We start from the raw sequence: 24,653 nt of genomic DNA on the forward strand, positions 1-24,653 counted from the left end.
TTTCAAACTCTTTTCGTTAATAACTTTTTAACGAACAACCAGTGACGGCTAAAACCTCTTGAATGTTACTCAGAGTCATGGACCTTGACATCATATGTAAAGACCAAAGTCATGAAAGGGGCTCCCCTATTCGCCATAATTACCAAAAACATCAGATGAGATTAGCTATTCCCGTAGTTTCTTGCACGAATACGAATTCGATTTTCAAATTGTTCCATCATGTCCCAATTCTGAAAAATTTGCAGTTACAAGAAAGTGCTATGTATTCACGTATTTTATTATATTATAATCATAATGTATTACTAGTTGGAGAAAGTTTATATTAATTAAAATTAAAAATATGTTGTTAGAATATCACCCCTTACAGAATTTTTTAAATATCGGATATGGTTGATAAAATCCACGATTAAATATGTCTATTGCGGAAAAAATAATTGCGTATAAATTTTTTTACTGCGTTATAATAGTTATTCTAGTTGTATATAGTAATATAAAAACTAAATACGGGAAAAAATTTTTTTACTGTTCGGACCGTATAGACAGATATATCGTTCCTGAAGTAGCATCATCTGTTTTTAAATCAATGCAATAACATAATCAACAAAATTAGCTGGGGCGTTATCCACCATGTTATGCACCACGTGAAGGCATTGGCTACGTTTACACCGTACGCTTAGATCGCGACCTATATGATAGGTGTCCTTGTTTAACCTACAGGATAAACAACGACATCTATTGTATAGGTCGCGGCCTAAATGCACGGTGTAAACATAGCCATAGTCCGCTTGGCATCCCGCTTTTTTATGTTTTTATTTAAAATTTTTATTACTTTACTTGTCAAGCGGGCTATATTTCCACGTGGTACGTGGAGTATATTACCCATCCTGGGTAACACCAAAATAGTCCGAAATATATTATAGTTATTTATGTTAAAACACTATGAAATAAATTATGATTGTAATTATGAAAAATAAATTGCAATTTTTTTTAACATAAAAGTGGTTATAACTCAGAAACGACTTATTGATTTTGTCACATATCGTAATTATAATATGATAAAATACATGAAAATGGCCTTTTTTAGAAATAAAATTTATAAGAGGTCCGTTCTATAACTCTGACTTTTATTGTAGCGTTACGGTCATTAAGAATTACAAAATAGGTCCCTTTTAATTACAAATATACCAAAAATATGACGTAATGGAATAATTTGGAAAACGGGTTCATACTCAGTATCCAAAAACGCTAGAAAATTACTAGTTTTATTCCGGTGTTCGAAAAAAAGTAATTCTTTGTCAAACAGCGTAATTTATCGATATCATTGATAGACAATTAATTTTTTATATCTTATATTTATTTTTAAGATGGTTTTTAAACTGAATGATTAACGATGTGACGTATTAAGCGTTACATACTGTATCATTATCTAACAATTCAATTATATTGCTCAGGTAATACATAAGAAATATCATCCCAAGGATGACGATAAAGACCTTGCTTTAGTCTTTTTTGATCCATGTAATGACCTAAAAGAAAAAGAACTCGTCAACAAATGATTATATTCATAATATTTCTTTACGTAATAATGCATGCAAATATATATAATTTTACACGTATAATCATACCAATGAATCCTATACTTCGACCAAGAACGAACAAACTATTTATGGCACCTATTTCAATATATTCTTGCGCCTCTTCTCTAGTAAAACTGCCACTGTTTCGCAACATATCGACAAAGGAGCAAGCAATAATACCATCCACATTAAGAATTAAATTAGGCTTTTTACTGGTTGTTATTTTTTCAACTTCTAGAGCATATTCGACTAAAGGTCTTGCCGGAAAATTCTCTAACACAAATTCCTTGATAAGTTTTACACGCATGTCTGGATTGTTAATTGACTTAACACGATGACCAATACCCATGATCAGTTCTCCTTTTTTACGTGTATTATTTACAAATTCTTGTGGATGTAAACCAGTGTCATATGCCTCAGAAAACATACGAGCTGCACCATCTAAAGCACCACCGAAACGGTCTCCCTGTAAGTTAATGTATCATTGAAGTATTGAAAAGTTATACTAGTTTATCAGAATTTAATTTTCGCTTACAATTGTTAGAAGTCCCGAAACGAGAGAGCTAACCAGGTCTTTTCCGGCACGTGCGCAAACAATAGTATTATGAGCTCCAGAAACAGCTGGGCCATGATCAGCTGTGAGCATCAACGACATTTCAAGAAATTTACAATAGGTCGGGGGTAAACAGCGTTGAAACCACAAAAGTGAGACAACGCCACCGATACCCACATTTTGTTTTAGAACCTCGGTTACAGGCATACCAGCATATAACAATTCCTGTCCACGTTCATCACAAATTGATGTCATAAATGATGCAGGTTTACGTATTAAACCAAGTTCCTGTTTGTACAATATAAATATTACAATAAAACAACACGTACATAATGATCTATTTTTTAATTAGGTTAATAAATTCGCTACCACTTGTACAAAACTAATTCAATGCTCATTTTGCTCTATATTCTTATGTACAGATATATCATATATGTATATGAATGTATATGTATGTACAGAGTGGGGCATTTTAATCGCCTCAGGCGAATATATCAGAAATTAAGAGAGATACAAGAAAAAGTTTTATATGAAAGTTATAGGTTTTCTTGGGGGAAAGAAGGTGGAAATAACGGATTTTAGATAAAGGGCACTACCAAGATCAGGTCAGGGTCAACATGAATTTTTTAAATGGAACCCCCAATTTTTTATTGCATATTCTTGTAGCACACCTCGAGAGCTTTCTAAAACATTATAATAAAATATTTTTTCATTAAGTATTTTTCGAGTTATAAGGTTCGAAAGTTACAGTACAGCCGGCATTAGCATTACGCAAGTTGTCCGACCGACGGCTAAAACCTCTTGAATGTTATTCAGGATCATGTCCTGGATAACATTTGTCAAGATCAAGGCTATTGCAGGCTATACCTCTTATTTTCATTTTTGCACTAAAAATTCATTTTTATAATAAGCTACAAGAATATGTAATAAAAAAAAGTGGGTTTAATTTAAGAAATTGAAGGTGACCTTCATGTGACCTTTAAGTAACTATCCAAGGTCAAACCAATAGTACCATTTTATGGCCCCCTTGAAACCATACAACTTTTGTCTGAAACATTTTCTTGTAAAATGCAAGGGAACGGAAATATTTGGGGTGATAGATTAAAATGGGTCACCCTGTGTGTGTATTACACAAATTATATTGCATATCAAAACAAAACAATTTGATCCAAGCAAGAAGTTTTGCGTCTTTTACCCATTTTGGTTAAAAAAAAGTATTTAATGCGTTGTATTTCCTCGATATGTAATTTACAATTTACTTTATTTTTATACTCATAATTTTCCTTCTTAAGGGGATCCTAAAGCCGTCTGTATCACCGACTAAATCGTAATTTTTCTATAACAAATACTTTTTTCTCTTTCACAGATTCGAAAATTCTTTTCCAGGATTAACGTATATACATTAATACGTGTTCGTGAGGTGGAATTTATGCCGAGAACGACAAAAAATTTCGAAATTGAAATCTAAAGATAAATTTTTTGTCGTTCTCGGCATAAACTCCACGTCACAAACAAAGGACTCACACATTTTCGACTCTGTGAAAGAGAAAAAAGTATTTGTTATACAAAAATTACGATTTAGTTGGTAATACTGACGGCTTTAGAATCCCCTGGGAATCCTAAAGTGAAGCCCGAGCTATTGCGCAAACTGCAAAATGGTACAAGACTTTCCGACTCAGTTCGGTCCGCTCTACCTGCTCTCATGATGGGGGTTGCGAAAGTTTACAAATATCCTATAAAACAAAAATTATTACGAGTCGACGTTAAAAGTCGGCACAAAACTGTAATTTTCCAACTTTTTTTCGTTTTTGGCATAAAGTCGACCGGTTTGGACTATATTATCATTTATACTTTAATTATGGAGAAGGATTTTTAATCTGTAAAGACAGTTAAAAAAATACTTATTTGGAAAAATTTATAAACACATAACAGATTCACTTTAGGATCCCCTTAAGGCTCCTCAGCCAAGAACTCCGCGTTGACGGTGGCGACACAGAATCAAACGGCGGCCCGGCAAAACCGGTAGCCACATACACAAGCTCAAGCCCATGTTTGTGTGCTCGCCTTCGGCGCGCCAAGAACGAACGAGATATCGAGAGAACGTCCGTACTTCTCTAGTTGCTTGTTTCAAGCGACCATAAATGCTTTCTCGGCAATCTCGACCGCTTGACGTGTATCAATAAGGGGCGAGGAGTATTCTAAATGATATATAAGTTTTAATAAATTGTAGTAATAGTATATCCCTCCATTAATCCAGAATAGTATAAATCATATTAAAACATAACAGTTTACGAGATATATAATTGTTTACGATTTTTCATGAGCGTTATAATCTCGTTCATAGACGAGTAACAAGAAGTTTGTGTGATCGAAGTCGTAAGATGCGAGATCGAAACGTTAGAGATACTAAATTCGAATCCTGCTTTTTTTCCTTTTTTTCATAACTTTTTTCTAAAATAAGTAATCAAGTTCCCTGATAGCAAAGTCTGCGGAGACAGATTTTGAATAGAGTCTATTACCAATTTTTGATTATAGAAAGGCAACAAATTGTACACAGAGTTTGTATTATCTGATATCGTCAGCAAATTGTTGTCAGAAATATGACAAAGCCTGCTAGATATGCTATGTCAGCAGATTGGTAGCACAAACCGAACAAAGTCCTGCATAACTTGACAGCAGATCGAGAATAGATTGAGAGTAAAATCTAATTCGAGTAAACTCTGCTCAGTTTTTGCCATCAATTTGCTGGCATAGCCTCTCAGCAGGCTTTGTCAACAAATCTATAGCCAAATGTAGACACAAGATGGCTATGGCTTTGTAGTCAATATCTGATCGAATTTGCTACCAATTTGGCCACAAATTGCTATCAACATTTTGCTATCAGAGTTAGTAATAAACGTATATTAGATCAAATTATTTTCATATAATTTTTGAGTTATTCAATATTGAAGCAAAAGTGATCATTTTCACTTCAACATTCAATAACTTGAAGAAAAAAAAATTATACAATATTCATTAAAAAAGCAAATTGAAAATAAAGATTCACTCTTTCGATTGTTGTAAACCGCATTTTTGTGATTTTTACTTCACATCATAGACCTTTGTAAAATTTGTACAAAATTTTCAGATTTGACAGATATCCATTTGTGTCTGTATAACTCTGTAAAGGATCAGTCAGATTGAAATGTCAATTATCAATTTCAAAAGTATAGATTTTAAGCTTTCAAATGATTTTTTGATTGTTTGTCTGCGATGATTTTTCATCGAATTACGGTATTCTGAATAATGAGCAATTTTGAGCGTGTTAGAAAGTGTTCCCAATTTTTTTATGAGTAGTGAATGTTGTGCAATTTTAAAATAATTTATTTGTTAATTGAAAAGCGAAATGGGTTTCTTTTCTACAACTGTTGCTTTAAAACTCCCATACACAAATTATTTCAAGAATTATATGAAATATATTTGACCTAACATACATTTATTATTAACTTGATTACTTATTTCAGAAAAAAAACTGGAAAAAAGGAAAAAAAGCAGGATTTGGAACTTGGGATCTCCAGCGTATTGATCTTGCATCTTACAAGTTCGACCACGGAGCCTTCGGAGCACATGTACACGGGCTCGTGCTTGTGTGTGTAACCATTTTCGCCAGGCCGTCGTTTGATTCTGTGTCGCCACCGTAAATGCAGAGTTCTTGGTTGAATATTCAGGACCCTTAATAGCAAAAATGAGCTATAGTAGATGTCAATAAATAAATAAAATTTACTCTAGCCCATCCATAATCCATTGGCACTGTCGGCACTGGAACTTCGGGTTCTGGCACTATTATGCCATCTTTTACTAATTTTTCGTAAACGGTTTGTATGAGATCACCAAGGTTATCGAAACTATTTGGAACGTATGCACTGGCAGCCTTCAACGCTGCATTTTTTGCGGAAGCCGTTTCAAGATTGGAGTTTGCGATAGAGCCAGCATGACCAAATTGTACCTCAGAATTGAACATACTGGCACAGGTACCAATGCACCAAGCTATCAAGGGCTTTGTAACTCTGCCTGTTTTCAATGCTTCGCATACTTCATATTCTTCGATACCACCAACTTCTCCAAGCAATACGATTAATTTCACATCTGGATCATTTTGATAACGCATTATATGATCCATAAAGGTAGTTCCTGGATATCGATCTCCACCGATAGCAACACCCTCTAATACTCCATTAGAAGCTTTGGAGATTATATTATTTAATTCGTTTGACATGCCACCAGAACGAGAAACATAAGCGACACTGAAAATAATGTTATTGTCATTCAATTGATTTTGCAAAATGTTATTACATTCAAAAATCCGCTGTGCAGTATTACCTGCCAGGTCTATACAACTTGCTATGCAAAATATTATCCATCATTCCGCCTGTATTACCGATTTTAAAACAGCCTGGCTTTACACCTCCCACAGTTGCCGGTCCAATTATAGTAACATTCCTTCGTTGTGCTGCTAGAATCATTTTTCTGGTCATATTTTCAGGTATACCTTCCGCAATTATGGCAATCGTTCTAATTTGCGGAAATTGTAACGTTTCCATGGTACTTTCATAAGCAGATCTTAAAGAGGCAAATGTGACCATTACATCTGCATCCATATGTTTAGCCATAGCGTCTTTCATTTGTTTGTAAACAGGAATAAGAACCTATTTACAGAAAATAAAATTAATACAATCATCAGCAAAAAACGGACTTCTGAATGTTAGCATAAATATTGGATATTTGAGAATAACTCAATGAAAAATCATCGTATTGAAATGAATCAAAGCTTAAATTAAAGCTTGACCGTTCCCCTTGATAACTAAAATCAAAATTGAGTTACAGAAACTGTTTTACAAAACACAGACGTTGATTATATATTTTGAAAAAAAGAAAATGTGAATTGTGAATTAAAATTCTTTTAAACCGTGTGTATGTGCGTGCGTGTGTCCTGCTCTCGGCGTTATCAGGAACAACGGCATGGATGTGACAAAAATTTGTGTGTGTGTGTGTGTGTGTTTAATAATGTATACTGTCTCCCTTCGCATTTATCAATTCGAGTTTATCGGGATATATTGTTAATATACCTTATTTCTCGTCTCAAATTATGTCATTCCTCCTGAACATTGCGGAGTGCTGCTAACGAATACACAAATTGATAGATGCGAGAGGAGACAATATACATTACTAAATGCACGCACGTACGTACGCATGCACGGGATCAGATTCCTGCCACGTTAACAGGATACACGTATGCATATGTACACGCACGCACATCAGCTTTAAAAAAATTTAAGATTTTTACAATTCACAATTTAATTTATTTTTTAATAAAGTTTCCTACAACAATTTATTTCTGAGTTATATTGAATTTACAAGAAAAAATATCCGTTTTGTAACACTTTCCTTGAAACTTTAAGATAGCTTTGTTAAAAAAATCATAGAAAAATGTTTAAAATATGAATTCATAGATATCAATGAGCTTAAGAACTCATAGATTTTTGTGCCATGCAGGTAATTTCCCTGAGCAGTGCAACAATTTAGAGGAAAAAATTTTTGTCCCATTTTTCAAAGTATATCTTCAACCCCATGTCCGCCATTGTGTAAAACAGTTCCTATAAATTTTGATTTTCTTATCAAAGAAAACGTTCAAACTTTAATTTAAGCTTTGGTTCATCTTGATACGATGATTTTTTATCGCTATTCGAAAATAATAAAAATTTGTGATAACATTTATTGGCACTTTGTTTTGCTAGTGAGTGTATTTATATTAATACTAATAATACTACCGATATTTACATTATTAGCTATTATGATATACTAAAAGGTTTACAAAATTGTTTTTTATTATATATTTTTTAATATTAGACTATTCTTGACTTTTTTCTTTATTTAAAATCTCACCTCTTTATGACCCCAGTAAAACTTTTGTTTGTGATCACCAGTAAAAGGATAAACAATAGCTGCGACGGATGGCTCGGATCTTCGGCAAACAAAATCAAAATCCAGCATACTCTGTACCGCTCTTGTTTGCATACCCCAAATAATAGATTTCGTTTTATTACTAAAAAGTTGTTTATCATCGGTTTCTGAATTTACTGCTTCTACAGTTTTTAATTTAAACTGTTCTGATGATGAATGTACGTTATTCTTGGACGATGTGCATGGTGGTCCGACATCTTGCCCGGATGGTAGAAGAAAGTTGGCTGTTGAGAATTCTTGAGCTTCTGGATCAGGAATTGGTTTCTTTCCTAGTGCCATAGCACATATAGCTGTCATATGCGTCTCAGGACCAAATACATGAACGGGAATTCCTAAACGTCTACCAACTTCCCGTATAATTCTATTAAAATATTTTTTTTAATATTACATACACATTTATACAGACATTATACGTGGGTGGTTCAAGTCAAACTGGAACTTTTATTTTTATGTTCATGAGAATAAAAGTCCCGGTTTAACTTGAACCACCCACGTACTATTAATGATAATTTTTTTTTTACCTTAAGCCCTCTTGATAATTAGGTCCAGCTCTTCTTACAAAAATTTTTATATCATATTCCACTAGTTTAGACTGATATTCTTGAAGAGCTTTAACAATGCCTTTAAATGTTGCAGCTACATTTGTAAAATTAGCAATTCCTCCTCCTATAATAAGTACTTTTCCATCAGAACGCTTTACCTTTGTCATCAAACTCAGTATGGTTTTTGCATATTCATAAGTTTGTTGTTCACTGGGAGCACCAGAATATTCACCATAATTAGCCAATTCATCAGCTGCTCCCAAATCACAAATTGTATCTGAATATATCACAGAAGCACCTGTAAAAGTAAATTTAATATAGTATTCTGGTATAAAACGGAGAAACTATTTAATGTAAAAAAACAAAATTGCAAAAAAATAAGTTGTATATACAGGATAGGTACAATCCTATAGTACAATTAGATGAGGAATAATTCCTTGTACAAAAATAAGTCGAAAGTGCACAATAAACTTTTTTCGTCCGAGGCTTTGTTATGAGAAATTTTTCTTCTAATAAAATAAATAAATTTTAACTTTTGTTTCATATCTTCTTTAATCCTGCCATTCTTGAAGTCATGTGGATGTAAACTCAGCAAACAAAAAATTATTGAAAAATGTTGAAAATAATTCATTGAAGCGATGTCGAATCAAGTTTCTGAATTTTTTAATCTGTTTTCTATCCGTAATCCGCTTGAATTAGTAATTACAGATTAGTTATTTGCTTTCTGTATCTTACCCAATGTGCATAGAAATGAAACATGCGACCAATCCGGTTGAATCCGTAATTACGTATTGGTAATTTACTTTTGATATTTTACTCAATGTTCAACACAATGAACGTGCGACTAATTCGATTGAATTTAACGTGCGGTACTGAAGAATTGTCTAACATGGGATACCCACCAACTGCTAGTCACCGATCTCGGCAAGTAATATCGTTGAAAAACACGCACCGAGGTGATATACATAAGTCGTTGCCTCACAAACAAAAACCCCGGTGTGATATACAGAGTGTGTAATATTACGAATCCACGACGATAAAGTAATTTCTAGACATAACTCTAGCTACAATAGTCCAGATTATATCCGGGATTCACCCTGTCGTAGACCCTTAATACGTAAATTAAGACCATCTTTTGCATATGAATGTAAAGGCATTCAGATATTAACTGTTTATTCAAAAAATATCAAGTACTTCGACATTCTTCCAAATAAAATCATGTTCGTAATTAATTCTATTTTATTTATTAATTGCTCCGTAATCACCGAATGATTATTCGTATTCTAATTTATTATACCGGAGTTAAATTACTTATTTTTATCTTTTAATCATTAACAATTCACCTAATTGTTTAAATGAGTTTATAAGGTCTCAAACGATGCAGAAAAATAAGACATATGTTAAAAAAAAAAAGAAAAATCCTCTAGGCTGAATTTTATGGAACATATGCTTTAAAAACCAATGTTGATGGTGTAATATAAGGAAACTCAAATGTTTAACAAACTGTCGGTACGGGTTCCCATTGTCCGATCGAGCTGAACTTTGACAGGAATTATTTTTTTTTATGGATTGAAACCATTCTAAAGGAGTACCGCGGAAAAAAATTTGAAAGTCGAAAAAGATGGACCACCCTAGTTTACATTATTATTATATTTACCTAGATATATAGAAACGGATTCAGTATATTCAGTCTCTACAAAATTCAATATCTTTTTCGCGGAGATAATGCGGATTCGAAAACTTGATTCATATGGATTTATCCAATTTAATTAATCCGTTCTCGTTTGCTGAGAACATAATGACGTTTATATTGTGTCTTTCTAAACCGTATCTTCATTAAACGCACGCGTATTCAAATTTGATTCACGATTTTCAAACTTCAGGTTAATATTCTTTCTTAAAGAGCCAATGATTTTAAATATTACACATTTGTAAATTAGCAATTCCTCCTACTATAAGAAGTATTTTTCCATCAAGACACTTTACTTTTGTCATCAAACTCAGTATGGTTTTTCATATTCATAAATTTGTTATTCACTAGAAGTAACAGAATACTCACCATAATTAATCAATTTTTCTCGGAAATAAAGCGGTTAAAAAGTTTATTCTGTATTTTTTACTTATTTCTGTACAAAAAAATTGCCACTGATCGTCGATTGTACTATAGACTTACCCCCACCTCGTATAACCATATCTACTAACCACCACCAGCAACCATAGTCCATATACGACCGTCTGGATTAAGAATTGTCAATTTCAAACTAGCGCCAGATTTAGCATCCAAATCAGCTATATAAGCTTCCTCTGGATAAGCATCTCTTCCAAATGGCGGCGGATAATCGATGTCTCCCCAATCTGGTTTACATATGAAATCTGCCGTAGTGTCTAATTTGGCCGCAAGATCGAGAACATGAATTGCATTATCCGTAATCACTAGTGGATTGATTTCCAAGTACGTAAAATGTAAATTAACATAGAACTTATAAAGAGATTCTATGAATTCAGCAATCACCCTAAAATAAAAGAAAAGTACAAACAAAAGCTATAAAATCTATATGATTTAAAATGACTGAACATCATTATTACACTTTTTTATCGTCCATCAAATTTGTCAAAAGTCTATTAATCAATATAGATCGATCAGGCATTTCGCTACCAACTGGTATATTTAATTTTAAAGCTTTAGCATCAACATCTCCGATATCGATACCCCCTTGATGATGAAATAATATTGTATCAGCTTTACGGTGAGAATAGATACAAACATAAGCTTCTTCTTCCTAAAATGTAAATGTAAACATGTATTAAATGTATTTAGTCCATAATAATTGTATGTTGTTACATAATCTTGTAAATGTTGATTTCTCAACCACTCAAAATAAGCATGTGTAAGATATCTAATAAGCTATATGTAATGTTGAAGTTAAGAGTAATTCTATTATGCAAACATTACATTATTTATTCAAAATTTATTAAAAATTCTACTATTATATAATTATAAATCTATGTACATAATTAGTGGGAGCAATTAATATAGCCCAAGCTGTTATCAAAAATCATACATTTAAAAGAAATATTTTTGCTAACTGAAAAATAAAGCGTGCTGTTTTACATTATATTTAATCTTCCAAAATGTATCAAATACTAATAAAAGAGCCTTAACAAGCCATGTCATCGAAAGACAGATAAAGTTGAAGGTTAAATAAATATTGATTGTTTTTTTTTTATTGGAAAGGCTCAAATATCATCAATATATACTGGAAAATCAAACGATAAAGTTTACTTTGAAAGTAATAAAACTTTTCTTGAATCACATATTATTCGAATCTGACTACAACTGTCAAACTTCGGTAATTTTTTATTAAGTATTGTTATAATATATGTTTACATATGTGTTATGGACAAAGTCCCCATAGTGGGCAGTGTTGACATTGTCTGAGTTGCCTGCTGTACAATATCAGTATTACCCACTTGCGAACTTTGCCCGTTTTGCGAACATACCACCTTGATCAAAAAGCTCCCGGAATTATTACCAGGTGATGCTCTTAGTCAGCTGATTTGAGTTCTGTTTTTTTGGTTAGGTTGCCACATCTATCATTGACATTTCCACCAAATTTTATCGTCATAGCTTGACATTTGTAAAAGTTACGCCGTCTTGAGTACATCTACCTCTGCACGGTTTTCGATTTTTTATAGTTTTAAAAATGGAGTTGAATTTGCAACATCCGTGAATTTTTGACCAAGAACGAAACGAATACCATCCAACAGCCATCGAATTCACCCGATATGGCTCCCTGCGGTTTTTTTCTGTTTGATCGAGTCAAAAAACCACGGATGTTGCAAATTCAACTCCATTTTTAAAACTGTAAAAAATCGAAAACCGTGCAGAGGTAGATGTACTCAAGACGGCGTAACTTTTACAAATGTCAAGCTATGGCGATAAAATTTGGTGGAAATGTCAATGATAGATGTGGCAACCTAACCAAAAAAACAGAACTCAAATCAGCTGACTCAGAGCATCACCTGGTGGTAATTCCGGGAACTTTTTGATCAAGGTACATACTTCAGCTGTTAAATATATTTATAGACAGATATTTTGCAGTATTTTTTTTATTTATTATAATTTGTCATCATTAGACTTTTTTTTTATTTTCCATGAAACATAAAAAAATCGCTTAAATTACTTTTTTGATAATGCAGATAAAGGACATTCAAAGATTTACAATGAAGGGAAATTAGAATTTTTATTAGGCCATTTTTATATAGCGATTATTGTACAAATCACAGACGTCTATTATAACACTAGACTGCTAACTCCCCACTTTTCCTGTTGTTATATAGCGGGTGCATTCAGAAGCGACGATCACTCACTGAGCACTCGTTGAGTAAAAAAGGGATTAATCTCTGATTAATATGTTTATTTATTATAATTCGTAACGTAGAATAACTTGTCTGTTATAGATAATCTTTTATATCATATTTCTTACTTATTTATTACTGTTTATTATTTTTCTAATGCCGTGTTTGGACCGTAAGGTTATGTAGCGCTTAGTGAGCGGTGAAACGACTTATAATTACGGTCCACCGCTCACTGAGCGATAAAAGATTATCTGTAATAGACAAGTTATTCTACGTTACGAATTATAATAAACATATTAATCAGAGATTAATCCCTTTTTACTCAGTGAGCCATCGTCGCTTCTGAATGCACTCAGTATGTATTACTTGTGGCATATGCACATTGTAAAACCGCGTATACGCAGAACACCATATGCTTTATATACTTTCATATACTCGAAAAAAAGGTAATATATCTACCCGCATCTCAAAAAAATCAATGAAATTAGGCTTATTCGATGCGTTTTTACATAAAATGAAAGAATCTGAAATAAATAGTGGTGCATGTGGTTCGTAAGAGTTCATAAAAATTAAAGGTTAGATCGCCATGACATTTTCTTATATACTTAAGAATCAATCACAGAGAGGCTGGCCACATGACCTGTTGACATCTCTTTTCTATACATAACGGTTTTATATTGCACGTCCACTGTGCGCAAGCAACACTTTTATATAAGAAAAAGTGGGGAGTTTAGTGTTATAATAGAAGTTTGTGGTACGAATATAACTGTATTACATGTATCGATAGATAAAGTGGTCATGCTGAATTATATATAAATAAAATAAAAACTTTTATTCGTATTATTATTTTATTAAAATAATCTTATTAAGATAGTCTTTAACGGTTTTAAGCACTGTGTATAAAAGTAAACAATAATGCAAAGAAATCTTACCGATTTATGTGGTACGAACGGTTCAATTATAAATGTTTTTAATTTTCCAATAGCCTTGCCAATGCGTTGCTCTTTATTCATATGCTGCTCAACCCATTTTTGTACTGCGATTAAATCTGCGTTTACTTTAATTAATCCAAGTTTTCCTCGTCGCTTGATTAATTGATCTGGTTTAACAACTAATCTTTCTGTTTTAAGCCACGGATGCTCATTAACGATATCAATCCAGTTTGTGTTTTCCGCAATAGGTACAAATCTACATTTTGATGCTTTTGTCCCAACAGAAAGTTTACGATTGATCAAATCTTTCCCAGTTGCTTCTCGAATTGCTTTTGCTGCCATTATTTAGAAATTTCTGTAAAAAATCGATAAAAAATCCATTTCTTTTGTAATATAGTATTAATCCTTAGTACACACCTTAGCTTTTGTCACCCTTATATACTACATCAAGGTCTTCAATTATGTTGTAAAAAATGTTTCTCATAACCTTACATAATTTTAGGTTACATTAACGATCTTGTTTCTAATCTTATTATTGATAAGTTACATTAACTTATTCCTCGGATTTTGACCTTCCAAATGAAAAAATCTTCAATTACGTTATCTTTAAATAAAGAAACATTAATTTAAAGTACATTAAACCAACGAGTAACATTAATTTAAAGTACATTAAACCAACGAGTAACAAAAAATTTTAAAGCGAATTAGAGTTAATAATAATTATATTATTAGGAATTAAATTAATTATTATTGGCAAAATTATTTGACAATAAAATTGAAAACAAGATCGTTTATGTGAGTATATCATCTAAATACGAGAAACCCCACTTGACAGTCTAAGTTAGATATTAAACTAATACACATATATACAAGGTGTTCCGTAAGTTTTTGCCAATCGCTTTTGTATACATAGAGCGGACTAAACTGAGTCGAAAAGTCTTGTACCATTTTACAATTTTCACAATAGTGAACGAGATATTAATTACTAAAAATCGCTGAATATTGGTTTTTAATAAATTTTTACTCAAATACTACCAACTTTACAGAAAAACAACGAAAGACAAAAATTGTTTATTTTCTTCTCATAAAGTTCTGAAAATTTTTTAACACCATATTTTCTCATGTTGATAAAAATAAGAAAATGCAGTACTAAAAAGTTGATAAAAAATTCTGAAAAAATTCTTAGAGTTCTATGAAAAGAAAATAAATGATTTTTGTCTCTTGCAGTTTTTCTGTAAAATTGATAGTATTTGAGTAAAACATTATTGAAGACCAATATAGTCAGCAATTTTTAGTAATTAATATCTTGTTAATTATTGCGAAAATTGCAAAATGGTACAGAACTTTTCGACTCAATTTAGTTGGCTCTATCTATACAAAAGCGATTGGCAAAAACTTACGGGACACCCTGTATATAGATATATACACGTATTCTTTAAATGAATTTATCTCAGAAATATGATTGCACGTCGTTACTATCGGACTTTCAACACAATCAATCTGAAATATTAATAATCCTCCTAAATTTAATTATATACATCTTAAAATCTGTAAAAAATTTTAAGTAAAGTTTGCGAAAAGTATTATCTCCGCCGGGAGAAATTATTTAATTTCTAATTTAAACTTGTAAATAATGTAAACTTTAATACAACAATCATGAAAAAATGGTATAAACAATACTTGAATATTATTATCTTTTTCGTTCATATAAATATAATATCATGTGATTAATTATTGACGATTAGTTTTTTTGTGAATAAGTACAATTATAGTTCGCAAAAATTTAAAAAAAAATGGAATACCTACATTAAAAAATAATGTAAAAATTTTAGATATACAAATCTATACAATAAACTGATTAGAAATATTAACATATTAACAGGATTTTTAAAGTTCAAATTTCAACACCAAACTTTTGAATCACTGGTTTTGTTATTTTTAAATAGCATTATATATTATTACTGTCGACATTAAAATTTTAAATATGAATTAATATTAATATTTGTATACCTCAGAATGTATGAATTTGAGTTAATGTGGATGTCTCAGTTTTTGCTGCAATCACTTGCGGCAATTAACTGAACATCCAATGTGAAACCACAGCAATATGTAACATCGTCACGTCTCCACGCGATATCGCGAGATATCGTATGATTCTACGAAGTTTTTTATGCAATCTCTTTTCCTCATTCTTATTTTATATATATACTACTGCTCAAAAGTTTCACCACACTTATCGTTTATGGAGAATAAAATATGAACAAAATTTGCATGTATTATGCCTATTAATTTATTATTTTATATTTTATCATTAGAATTGGAAAATGATCAATGTAAATAAACTCTCGAAATTGTCGACAAAATAATAAGGACTAATGAGAGTTTGATTAATTACTGTGTGTGCATTGCGCAATAATATTTTTCAAAAATACAAGTTTATTTCACACACTTCAGCCTATTTTCACTATACAATTCAACTAGCTCATGAAAAAAACAGCAGAGTCCCTACTCAATCGTTCATGCTCATTTGACACATGATTAGAAGGTCAGGTGATAACGAACTGAAACAATCAGTGTTCTATAAAATGATTAAAAAATTAGAAGTTTATCACTCATGTAAAAAGATCAAAAGATCAATTCATCCGTTCAATCAGAGAAGCAGGTAGCAAAAAACAATATTCGTAAACATAAATTCACTAATCAAGTAATCGAAAAAAGTTTACAAATATGAAAAATCTGTCTGTATCATACAGAAGTCAAAAGTAAAATGAGTCGTATATAATATCTTAGCGCCTAGCGCGACACTACCGTGTTTTCAGATCTACATAAGTCAAGACACAAAGATGCAACGTTATACATAGTATATAAATTAATAATTTGGTATTGAAAAATAAATTTTAAATTAAGAAGATCATTTCAAGACAACTCAGCAACACATTATAAATCATCAAATATATTTGCTTCATGTGGAAAGTCGTGCGCCCCCAAGTAGAGGGAGATATGGTGGGAGTCGCTTCAAGTGAAAGTCATGCGCCCCTAAGTTGGGGGAGGTGGGATGGGAGTCGCTTCAGGTGAAAGTCGTGCGCTCCCAAGTAGGGGGGGAGGTGGGGTAGGAGTCGCTTCAGATGAAAGTACTCACTACTCAGCCAAGAACTCTGTGTCTACGGTGGCGACACAGAATTAGACGGCGGTCTGGAGAAACTGGTAGCAACACAAGCACGAGCCCATATACGTGTCGCCTTCGGCGCGCCGAGAGTGAACGAGACAGTGAGCTATCCTTCTTGCTCTAGTCACTTGTTTCAAGCGACCGAAAATGCTTTCTCGGCAATCTCGGTTGCTCGGCGTGTATCAATAAGGGGCGAGAGACATTCTAAATAACATATAAGTTTTAATAAATTGTAGTAATAGTTCCCCTCCCATTAATCCAAAATAGTATAAATCATGTTAAAACGCAACAGTTTACGAGATATTCAAATGTTTACGATTTTTTTATGCGCGTTATATACCTCCTTCATAAACTCGAGTAGCAAGTATAATCCAATTAGAATTTTATCGGAAAAAAATTATAAACCAACATTTCTCTTCACGAAAATCTTCGGAAGGCCATCAGAAAAGAATGCGTATTTTTGAGATTCGAGACTTGTGAAGGAAATGTGCGAAAAAAAATCGAATAGTTGCAAAAAGCATGTTTTTCGCTTATAAAACGAAAGATATTGATTGCATGGAAAAAAGCTCGGTATGAAAAATGTAGATATTCCAAATACCTACAAAATGAGACGTCCAATCATTTTAATCAGTAGAACGTTGATTGATCGGTTAATGCATTTTCTAAGCGACTTTTTGAGAGTAAACCGCTCGCTTCTTATTGATACACGCCGAGCGGCTGAGAAATTGGACTTAAACGATTATTTTCAAATTTTAAATTTTATAAGTAAATAAAAGATAAATAGTAATGTTTAAGATCTTACTATTTTACTTTTTTGCCAGTAGAAGCGCTGTCGGCGCTGTCGCTGTATTAGGCCAATATTATATGCGTCTGTTTTTTGTCGTACGACAAATTTTTCAAGTCTATTGATTGGCTGTAGACAAAGAGGTCTGAGATCCTCTCTGTCAATTGCAGCCAATTAACACGCTTGAAAAATTCGTCATACGACAAAAAACGAACGCATGTAATATTGGCCTTATTCATTACCAAGTTAACATCAATCTGTGTGTATAAAATTTTACAATTTATATTTATTTGTTTGCACAAATATAGTAAATAATGAAATATTTCATAATAAATTTCTTAAATGACTTAAATAATGAGAATTAATCCAAAAAATGTGATTACTGACTAGGATATAGGGTATTATAAAAAATAACCGTTTATATAACCGATAACTGTTTAAATAATCGGTTATTTTTTGAAGTAACAGTAATTGTTATAACCGTTAATGAAAAGTAATCGTTTAGTCCATCCCTAGAATAATATGAACAGAATAATGAGATGAATCAATTGATATAAAGAAAATACATAGTTAAAAAAAACATGTATAGACAAAATGGATAATTTTTTAAATAAGCAACTATGTGTTTTCTTCACACCAATTGACTTATCTAATAAGATTCTGTTCACAAAAGAATTAAAGTACAATTGTAAAAAAATTAATAGTTTACGAGATATTTAATATTTCATATTAATATGCCAGAATAAAATACGAAATATTTCGTAAATTATTTTTTGGTATTTCTTTAAGGAGATCCTAAAGTCGTCTGTATTACCGACTAAACCATATAATATTTGTGTAACAATAATTTTTTTCCTCTTGCACTGATTCGAACATTCTTTTCCAAGATTAATCCTCAACTATAGTATATGCATTAATACGTTTCTGTGAGATAGAGTCTTTGCTGAGAACGACAAAAAATTTTGAAATTGAGATCTTTACCATTTCTTAGTCCAATATGGCGCTCCAGAGCTGTCACGTCGTGACGATATTTGCTTCATATGAAAGTTTTATAATTTGTACTTACGAAATAATAATCCATAGACTAGTAGTTTGCACGAAGAAATAACGTGGATTTCTTAAAATTGGACTTAGATTGAGAATTGGTCTAATTAAAATTAGACATTATTGTTATACGAAAATTTACGCATATGTGTACGTGAGATATTGATGTATGTAGTTCCGTGTCGATGACATGTAAATCGTTTGTGTGTAAGTACTATTTTTACAATTTAGGATCCCCTTAATACTTTTATATGCAGAATAATTAGAGGAATCATATTATGTAAAAAAAATTATATGATTTTGTTTAAAAAATAAAGTCATCTTGAAATTTTGGAGACACGTCCACCTAGAGAGAATTTCAAAAGAATGAAACAAAGAGAAAATCAAAAGATGTCCCCCTCGAAACGAGGTAAGTTTCACTTGAAACATTTTTTGGAATAACGATAGTTTGGGAGATAATTGCGTCCTAAATTTCAAATGAGACACTCTGTATATTATTACTTATATAATTACATGCAAACAGGTACACTTTTTTCTTGTGTTACTAGTGAAGATAAAGGATAAAAAATTATTACGATTGCCGACAATTTTCGATTTTTATTACCATTTATAATTAAAATGCTTTTTGAATAAATAATTACACCTTGACATTATTTTCACCCAAATGAAATGTTATTTAGACTTAACTGATAACGTTAGTACATAATTAACTATTTATGCAACTCTCTATAAAGTTAACATTATAACAACTCTGTTGCGAAAATTGAAACTGCTCTTGCATACAAAACAATTTTCCAACGTTATCTATGTCCTACAAGAAATAACAAATATGCCATGAAATTAAAACAATGAAACGTGTATCTCGGTTTTTTGACGCATTGCATTTTTTGTCATTTCTTGCTTGCGTAATTGAAAATGTGGGATGTATATGCACACTCTGATATTACGTAAAAAATTAGAATTTTAAATATCACAATAAAGAACGATAAGTAGAAGTTTCCTAAACTTAGAAATTCTTAGTAGCCTGAAAGCATGTATACTTGTACTGTGTGTACCTACTACCATATATATTTGTGTACGCGTACACGGGTGTGCGTATAATATATATATGTAATAAAAACAGATTAGTATGTACTAATTTAATCATTGATGTCGCTACATGAATAAAAAAAAATGTACATCAATTAATATAGCAATATTTTTCTACGAAACTGCTCAAGAATTTTTATATACATTTTAATTATAAAGAATTACTTTAGTCCTTGGAAAAAATTTTTCTCTAAGCTTTAACCTTTAAACTGCCAGGAAAGTCACTTTTGTGGCTCTTGAGTGTGGGTTAAAATACTACCATTTTTAGTGGTATTTTAAATACTAATTGTATTAAATATATGAGGCATTCTATGTCAAACCAGGCATCTTTGAAACATCATTATTAATTTTTTTTTAATTTACTGATATATTTTACAGACAAAAATATGAGACATGTTTGTCGTGGTGAGCTTCATAGCTTCATTGTAACTTGAATTCTTTAAATTTGTTCTTTTCCATAATTCATTTTTGGAAAAAGAGTTTTTTTGAGGGGAATTATTGGTGAAGTTGAGGGAGCTCACAATGACAAGTTATCTTTTCGTATATATTGTACGTATATAATAATTTATATCTCTGAAGAGAGCTCAAAAATGAGCCGAAACATGTAAGTGTTATTTAATAAAGAGTTTTATGTGATATTGTTTATCATTTCGCGCAACAATTACCACGCCTGATTCCTATTGCCCTTTTTTTACTTAATTTTGTTTGAATAGTAAGGAGTCCTTGTGAATTGTCTTAGGTTTATGAGACACGTGTTTCGCGAAAAAAAATTGAGATTTTTTTTGGGAAATTATTCACGTTTGTAAGTTGCAGAAATTCATAAAAAAAACATCACTCATGCAAACATTCAAATTATTATCATATCATTGAAACCATTAGTCATACAAAAAAATGCAAGATATTAATTTTAAAGATCTTAAATTGTTCTATGGATGGGTTATTTTTAACTTATAATTTTCGTATAAATAAATCATTTTCCGTTTACTTACTTTTATTAACATTTTTCATCAACTCACTAATTTAAAAATTTTGTAAAAATATCATATTTCCTTCAATAAATGAAGTACCCATATATATTTAAATTATGAAGTAACCCTGAAAATTTCAAAATGGAACTCGAATAGAATGTATAAGCGGGGAGAGCAAACTCTTGCATAACACATGACGCATAAGGCATAAGAAATTCAACCAATCAAAATCCTTCATTTCATGAAAAGGAAGGAAACGAAAGACTTTGATTCGTTCATTTTTTTACGCATTACGTATTATGCGTTATACAAGAGTCTGTACTCCCCGCTATAGTTTAGCTAAAGAAAAGTTCTCTGCATAAGTCTATACCTTTATATTCATTTATATTGTCAATATTACGTTTAGGACTCGAGATTTCATGAATCTATACTCAGAATTGGAATCAGCTATACCAAAAACCATCAAATGCACTATTTTGAGAAAATAAACATTTTTTTTATTTGACCTTCCCTATTCGGAAAGCCTTTTGTGGATCTGCATAAATCTCGATATTCTGCACCATGAGTATGTTACTTATATAAGAAAATTTTCTATAGAAGAATTTTCTATATAAGAGAAAAAAAATCACTATTTTAACGAAAAAATACAGGTACAATCTAAAAGTTAATAAATTATATTACTTATTATTAGATAAAATTATAATAAAGATCAAAATTTAAATACTAATCGGGCTCTCGAAATTAAAAAACAATAATATAATATACAGACTATGAGAGCGTTAAACACAGCGCGGTAATTGATGCGCAATTTATACAATAGTCTAATAATATTCTTGTAATCGCAACTTTTATAATTTGACTTACTATGCTCTAAATAACTGATTTGTGATCTATGGAGAGGGAGATTAGTTACTTGGCTAAGCAGCGAAGAGACAAAAATTAGGCAATTCCCAACCAGACAGTAGGGAGACAATCATCCTCGTTCTCACAAAGAACATAATTTCAACATCTTCCAACTATTGTCTACGATAATGATCTACGAATTTGCTGAAGATGGTTTGAAAAAAACCGAAACGTTCAAATAAATTGGTATTGACAGTCACTGTACAATTTTAATATATATATTATGTGAATATTATCAGACTATTGTATAAATTGCGCACTAATTACCGCGCTATGTTAACGCTCTCATAGTTCGTATATTATATTGTTTTATTATAAAGAATTAAGAACAAATTTAGGAAATCTAGAACAATAAATTAAATTAAAAATTCTACATGTTAAAAATTTTTAATGCCTTGCATAAATATACATAGATACTTATGTCAATTAAACAAGCAAAGAAGAAATGATATTCGAAATCTTCAAAAAATAAAATAACAGTCTATTAAACTACAAGTCTGTTTTCTGTGGCTGAATTAGTGTACATTTTTGGAACTTAAAGTGAGAAAGGTATATGTTTGATATTTGTCGAGAAACAGAGTTCTAGTGCAGCCTAGTGCAAGAATAGAAAACAAATCACAAATATAAATTATATTTTTAGTCATTAAAAAAAAAAAATAATCAGATTCATATTAAATATATATCTCATTTTGACTAGTAAAATGATAACTACTACAATGTGACGTTATCATACATTAAAGGAGTATGATCTATTTTCTTTTGTCAAAAGAATGTTTTTTTAAATATTTTTTCGTTTATTTTTCTTTTTATTTAAATATAACGCATGTTTTAAATTTATAGAAAGAGCATATTTTTCAATAGTTTCTCACTATATGCAATAGTTCTTCACTTTTGTCATATCTATCGTAATCTTAAAGAAAGAAATTATATGATTGCAGTGAACGATCTGTGAAGATTTTACACGCGGTGAAAGGTTAGCCGAAATTCATTACACCAGAATATGAAAGAGGTTAGGAACCTAAGACAGTCGAGGACTATTAATTTAAATTACTATTTCTATCGAATAATTAATTGTTTCAATAATGATTTTTTACTTACGAGCCACAAACAACGCAGCTAACTTCCTAAACAGTAAATGTTTGATAGATCTTAAACAATTCCAAATGTGACACGACGTACATCATCCACTGACACTGCCATAAAGATTGCTTGAGATTGTTCTTGATGTGGCTTGATATGTGAGAATATTGCCACAATACCAGAACGAAATATAGAGGAGAGGGTTCGACCGAGTTCGACCTTCCACGATTAATAAAAACAGGTTAAAGCAATGTTACAGCTTCCTGATTTCAAGAGCGGAGACACTTATCATAAGATGATGGAAAGTACAATAATAAATAATAAATTTTAATCTTATTTGAATCACAAATGTTCAAAAATGTCAGATTTAATGCTCTCAAGTTGGCTATGGCCGCCGTTCTATCGTAACTGTGACGATTGTGACGTCATGAGAAACGTCACATCGTACGATCATAATATGTGAATAAGTGGAGCCGTTTAAACCTTCCCCCCTTCCCTCCAACATCCACATTCCAATTACCTCGGTCAACAGAAGTGAAGGCCATAAGTTTGTCACGTTGCAAGCTCCAACATGCTCCAACAGAGTCATACCATAGCTCCTACTCACTCTAATAAGTGCGTTGGAGTGAGTAAGAGCTATGGTAGGAGCATATTGGAACATGTTGGAACATGCGACGCGAACGAACCTCATGGCACACATATTCCGTAAGTGGTCTACAATTTGTGAAGTAAGCTTGGTTTAAGAAGTAATGCATGGTCTACAGAGTGGCAGTATCAGTAATGGCCCGTCTACGATACAGTAGCAAGCTTGGTTTAAGAAGGAATACGCATTCTACAATAAACCATTAGTCATAAATCAGAAGTTAGAAGCTGTAAATTGACCAATCACAGTCGTTAATTTCCAGCTTCTAACTTCTGATTTACGATTAATGGCTTATTGCAGAAATTGACCAATCACAATCGATTATTCTTCTCGCATTCGACCGTAATTGATCAATTTCTTAAGATAAATTTTCACGAGCTGCTCAAACCGGCTGTTTCAGCGAAACAAAAAGGATCACGTGGTCAAAATGGACGCTTGATATTCGTCAATTTTGACCACGTCATCCTTTTTGTCGCTGAAACAGCGTGTTTGAACAGCTCGTGAAAATTTACCTTTACTCTTACTTCTTAAACCAAGGTTACTTCGCATATTGTAGCCTTAAGTCCGGATCTACAATAGGTGTTTTAAGCCTTAAACCGTAAGAAACTGACCAATTACAGTCGAATTCGAGGAGAATACTCGACTATGATTCGTCCATTTCTTATGGCTTAAGGCTTAAAATCCTATTGTAGATCCGAGATAAAGCGTTTGTGTAACGTACAGAGTACTTTACACAAACTCACGTTTTCACTAACACATTAAGCTGATTTTACATTGATCGCATCGCTGCGTCGCAAGCGTGTCGCGAGCGTTGTGGTCCAATCAGAGTCGAGCTAGCTTGACGTTGATTGGACTGCAACGCTTGCGACGTTGCGATGCGACTAATGTAGAACCGGCTTAACACAGACTCATGTTTTTACTACTAGCGTTTTCGGCCCGATCGGGTTTGCATCAACCTGGGTTGGATTAATCTTTTCTATTGGTTGACGTTACACGCTCTACCAATAGGAGAG

General features: G+C 32.0%; 1 protein-coding gene across 3 annotated transcripts; it reads right to left on the bottom strand.

The window, feature by feature from the left end:
• Positions 1–1,103: 1,103 nt before the first annotated feature.
• Positions 1,104–23,283, bottom strand: ATPCL (ATP-citrate synthase). 3 transcript variants are annotated; one of them, XM_018460004.1, is made up of 12 exons: positions 23,016–23,283; positions 17,103–17,333; positions 13,964–14,318; positions 11,259–11,452; positions 10,875–11,185; positions 8,652–8,970; positions 8,053–8,491; positions 6,490–6,815; positions 5,894–6,413; positions 2,113–2,418; positions 1,626–2,043; positions 1,104–1,526 (listed from the first exon to the last, which is right to left on the bottom strand). In XM_018460004.1, exons 3-12 carry the CDS (start codon positions 14,303–14,305, stop codon positions 1,435–1,437), a joined length of 3,267 nt encoding a protein of 1,088 aa, XP_018315506.1. In that variant the 5' UTR covers positions 14,306–14,318; positions 17,103–17,333; positions 23,016–23,283; the 3' UTR covers positions 1,104–1,434. The 3 variants fall into 3 exon arrangements, with proteins under 3 accessions (XP_018315506.1, XP_018315505.1, XP_018315507.1); XM_018460003.1 differs by lacking the exon at positions 17,103–17,333; XM_018460005.1 differs by lacking the exons at positions 17,103–17,333; positions 23,016–23,283 and adding an exon at positions 15,974–16,051.
• Positions 23,284–24,653: the final 1,370 nt, after the last annotated feature.

Source organism: Mycetomoellerius zeteki, unplaced genomic scaffold (assembly GCF_001594055.1).
Source record: "Mycetomoellerius zeteki isolate Tzet28-1 unplaced genomic scaffold, Tzet1.0 scaffold9, whole genome shotgun sequence".
Classification (NCBI taxonomy): domain Eukaryota; kingdom Metazoa; phylum Arthropoda; class Insecta; order Hymenoptera; family Formicidae; genus Mycetomoellerius; species Mycetomoellerius zeteki.

Coding starts and splice junctions, on each gene's coding strand:
- ATPCL (XM_018460003.1), bottom strand. CDS start 14,305: ATGGCAGCAAAAGCAATTCGAGAAGCAACTGGGAAAGATTTGATCAAT. Junction 11,186..11,258: donor TTGATGGACGATAAAAAAGT/GTAATAATGATG, acceptor CTTTTATTTTAG/GGTGATTGCTGAATTCATAG. Junction 6,414..6,489: donor AAGTTGTATAGACCTGGCAG/GTAATACTGCAC, acceptor CATTATTTTCAG/TGTCGCTTATGTTTCTCGTT.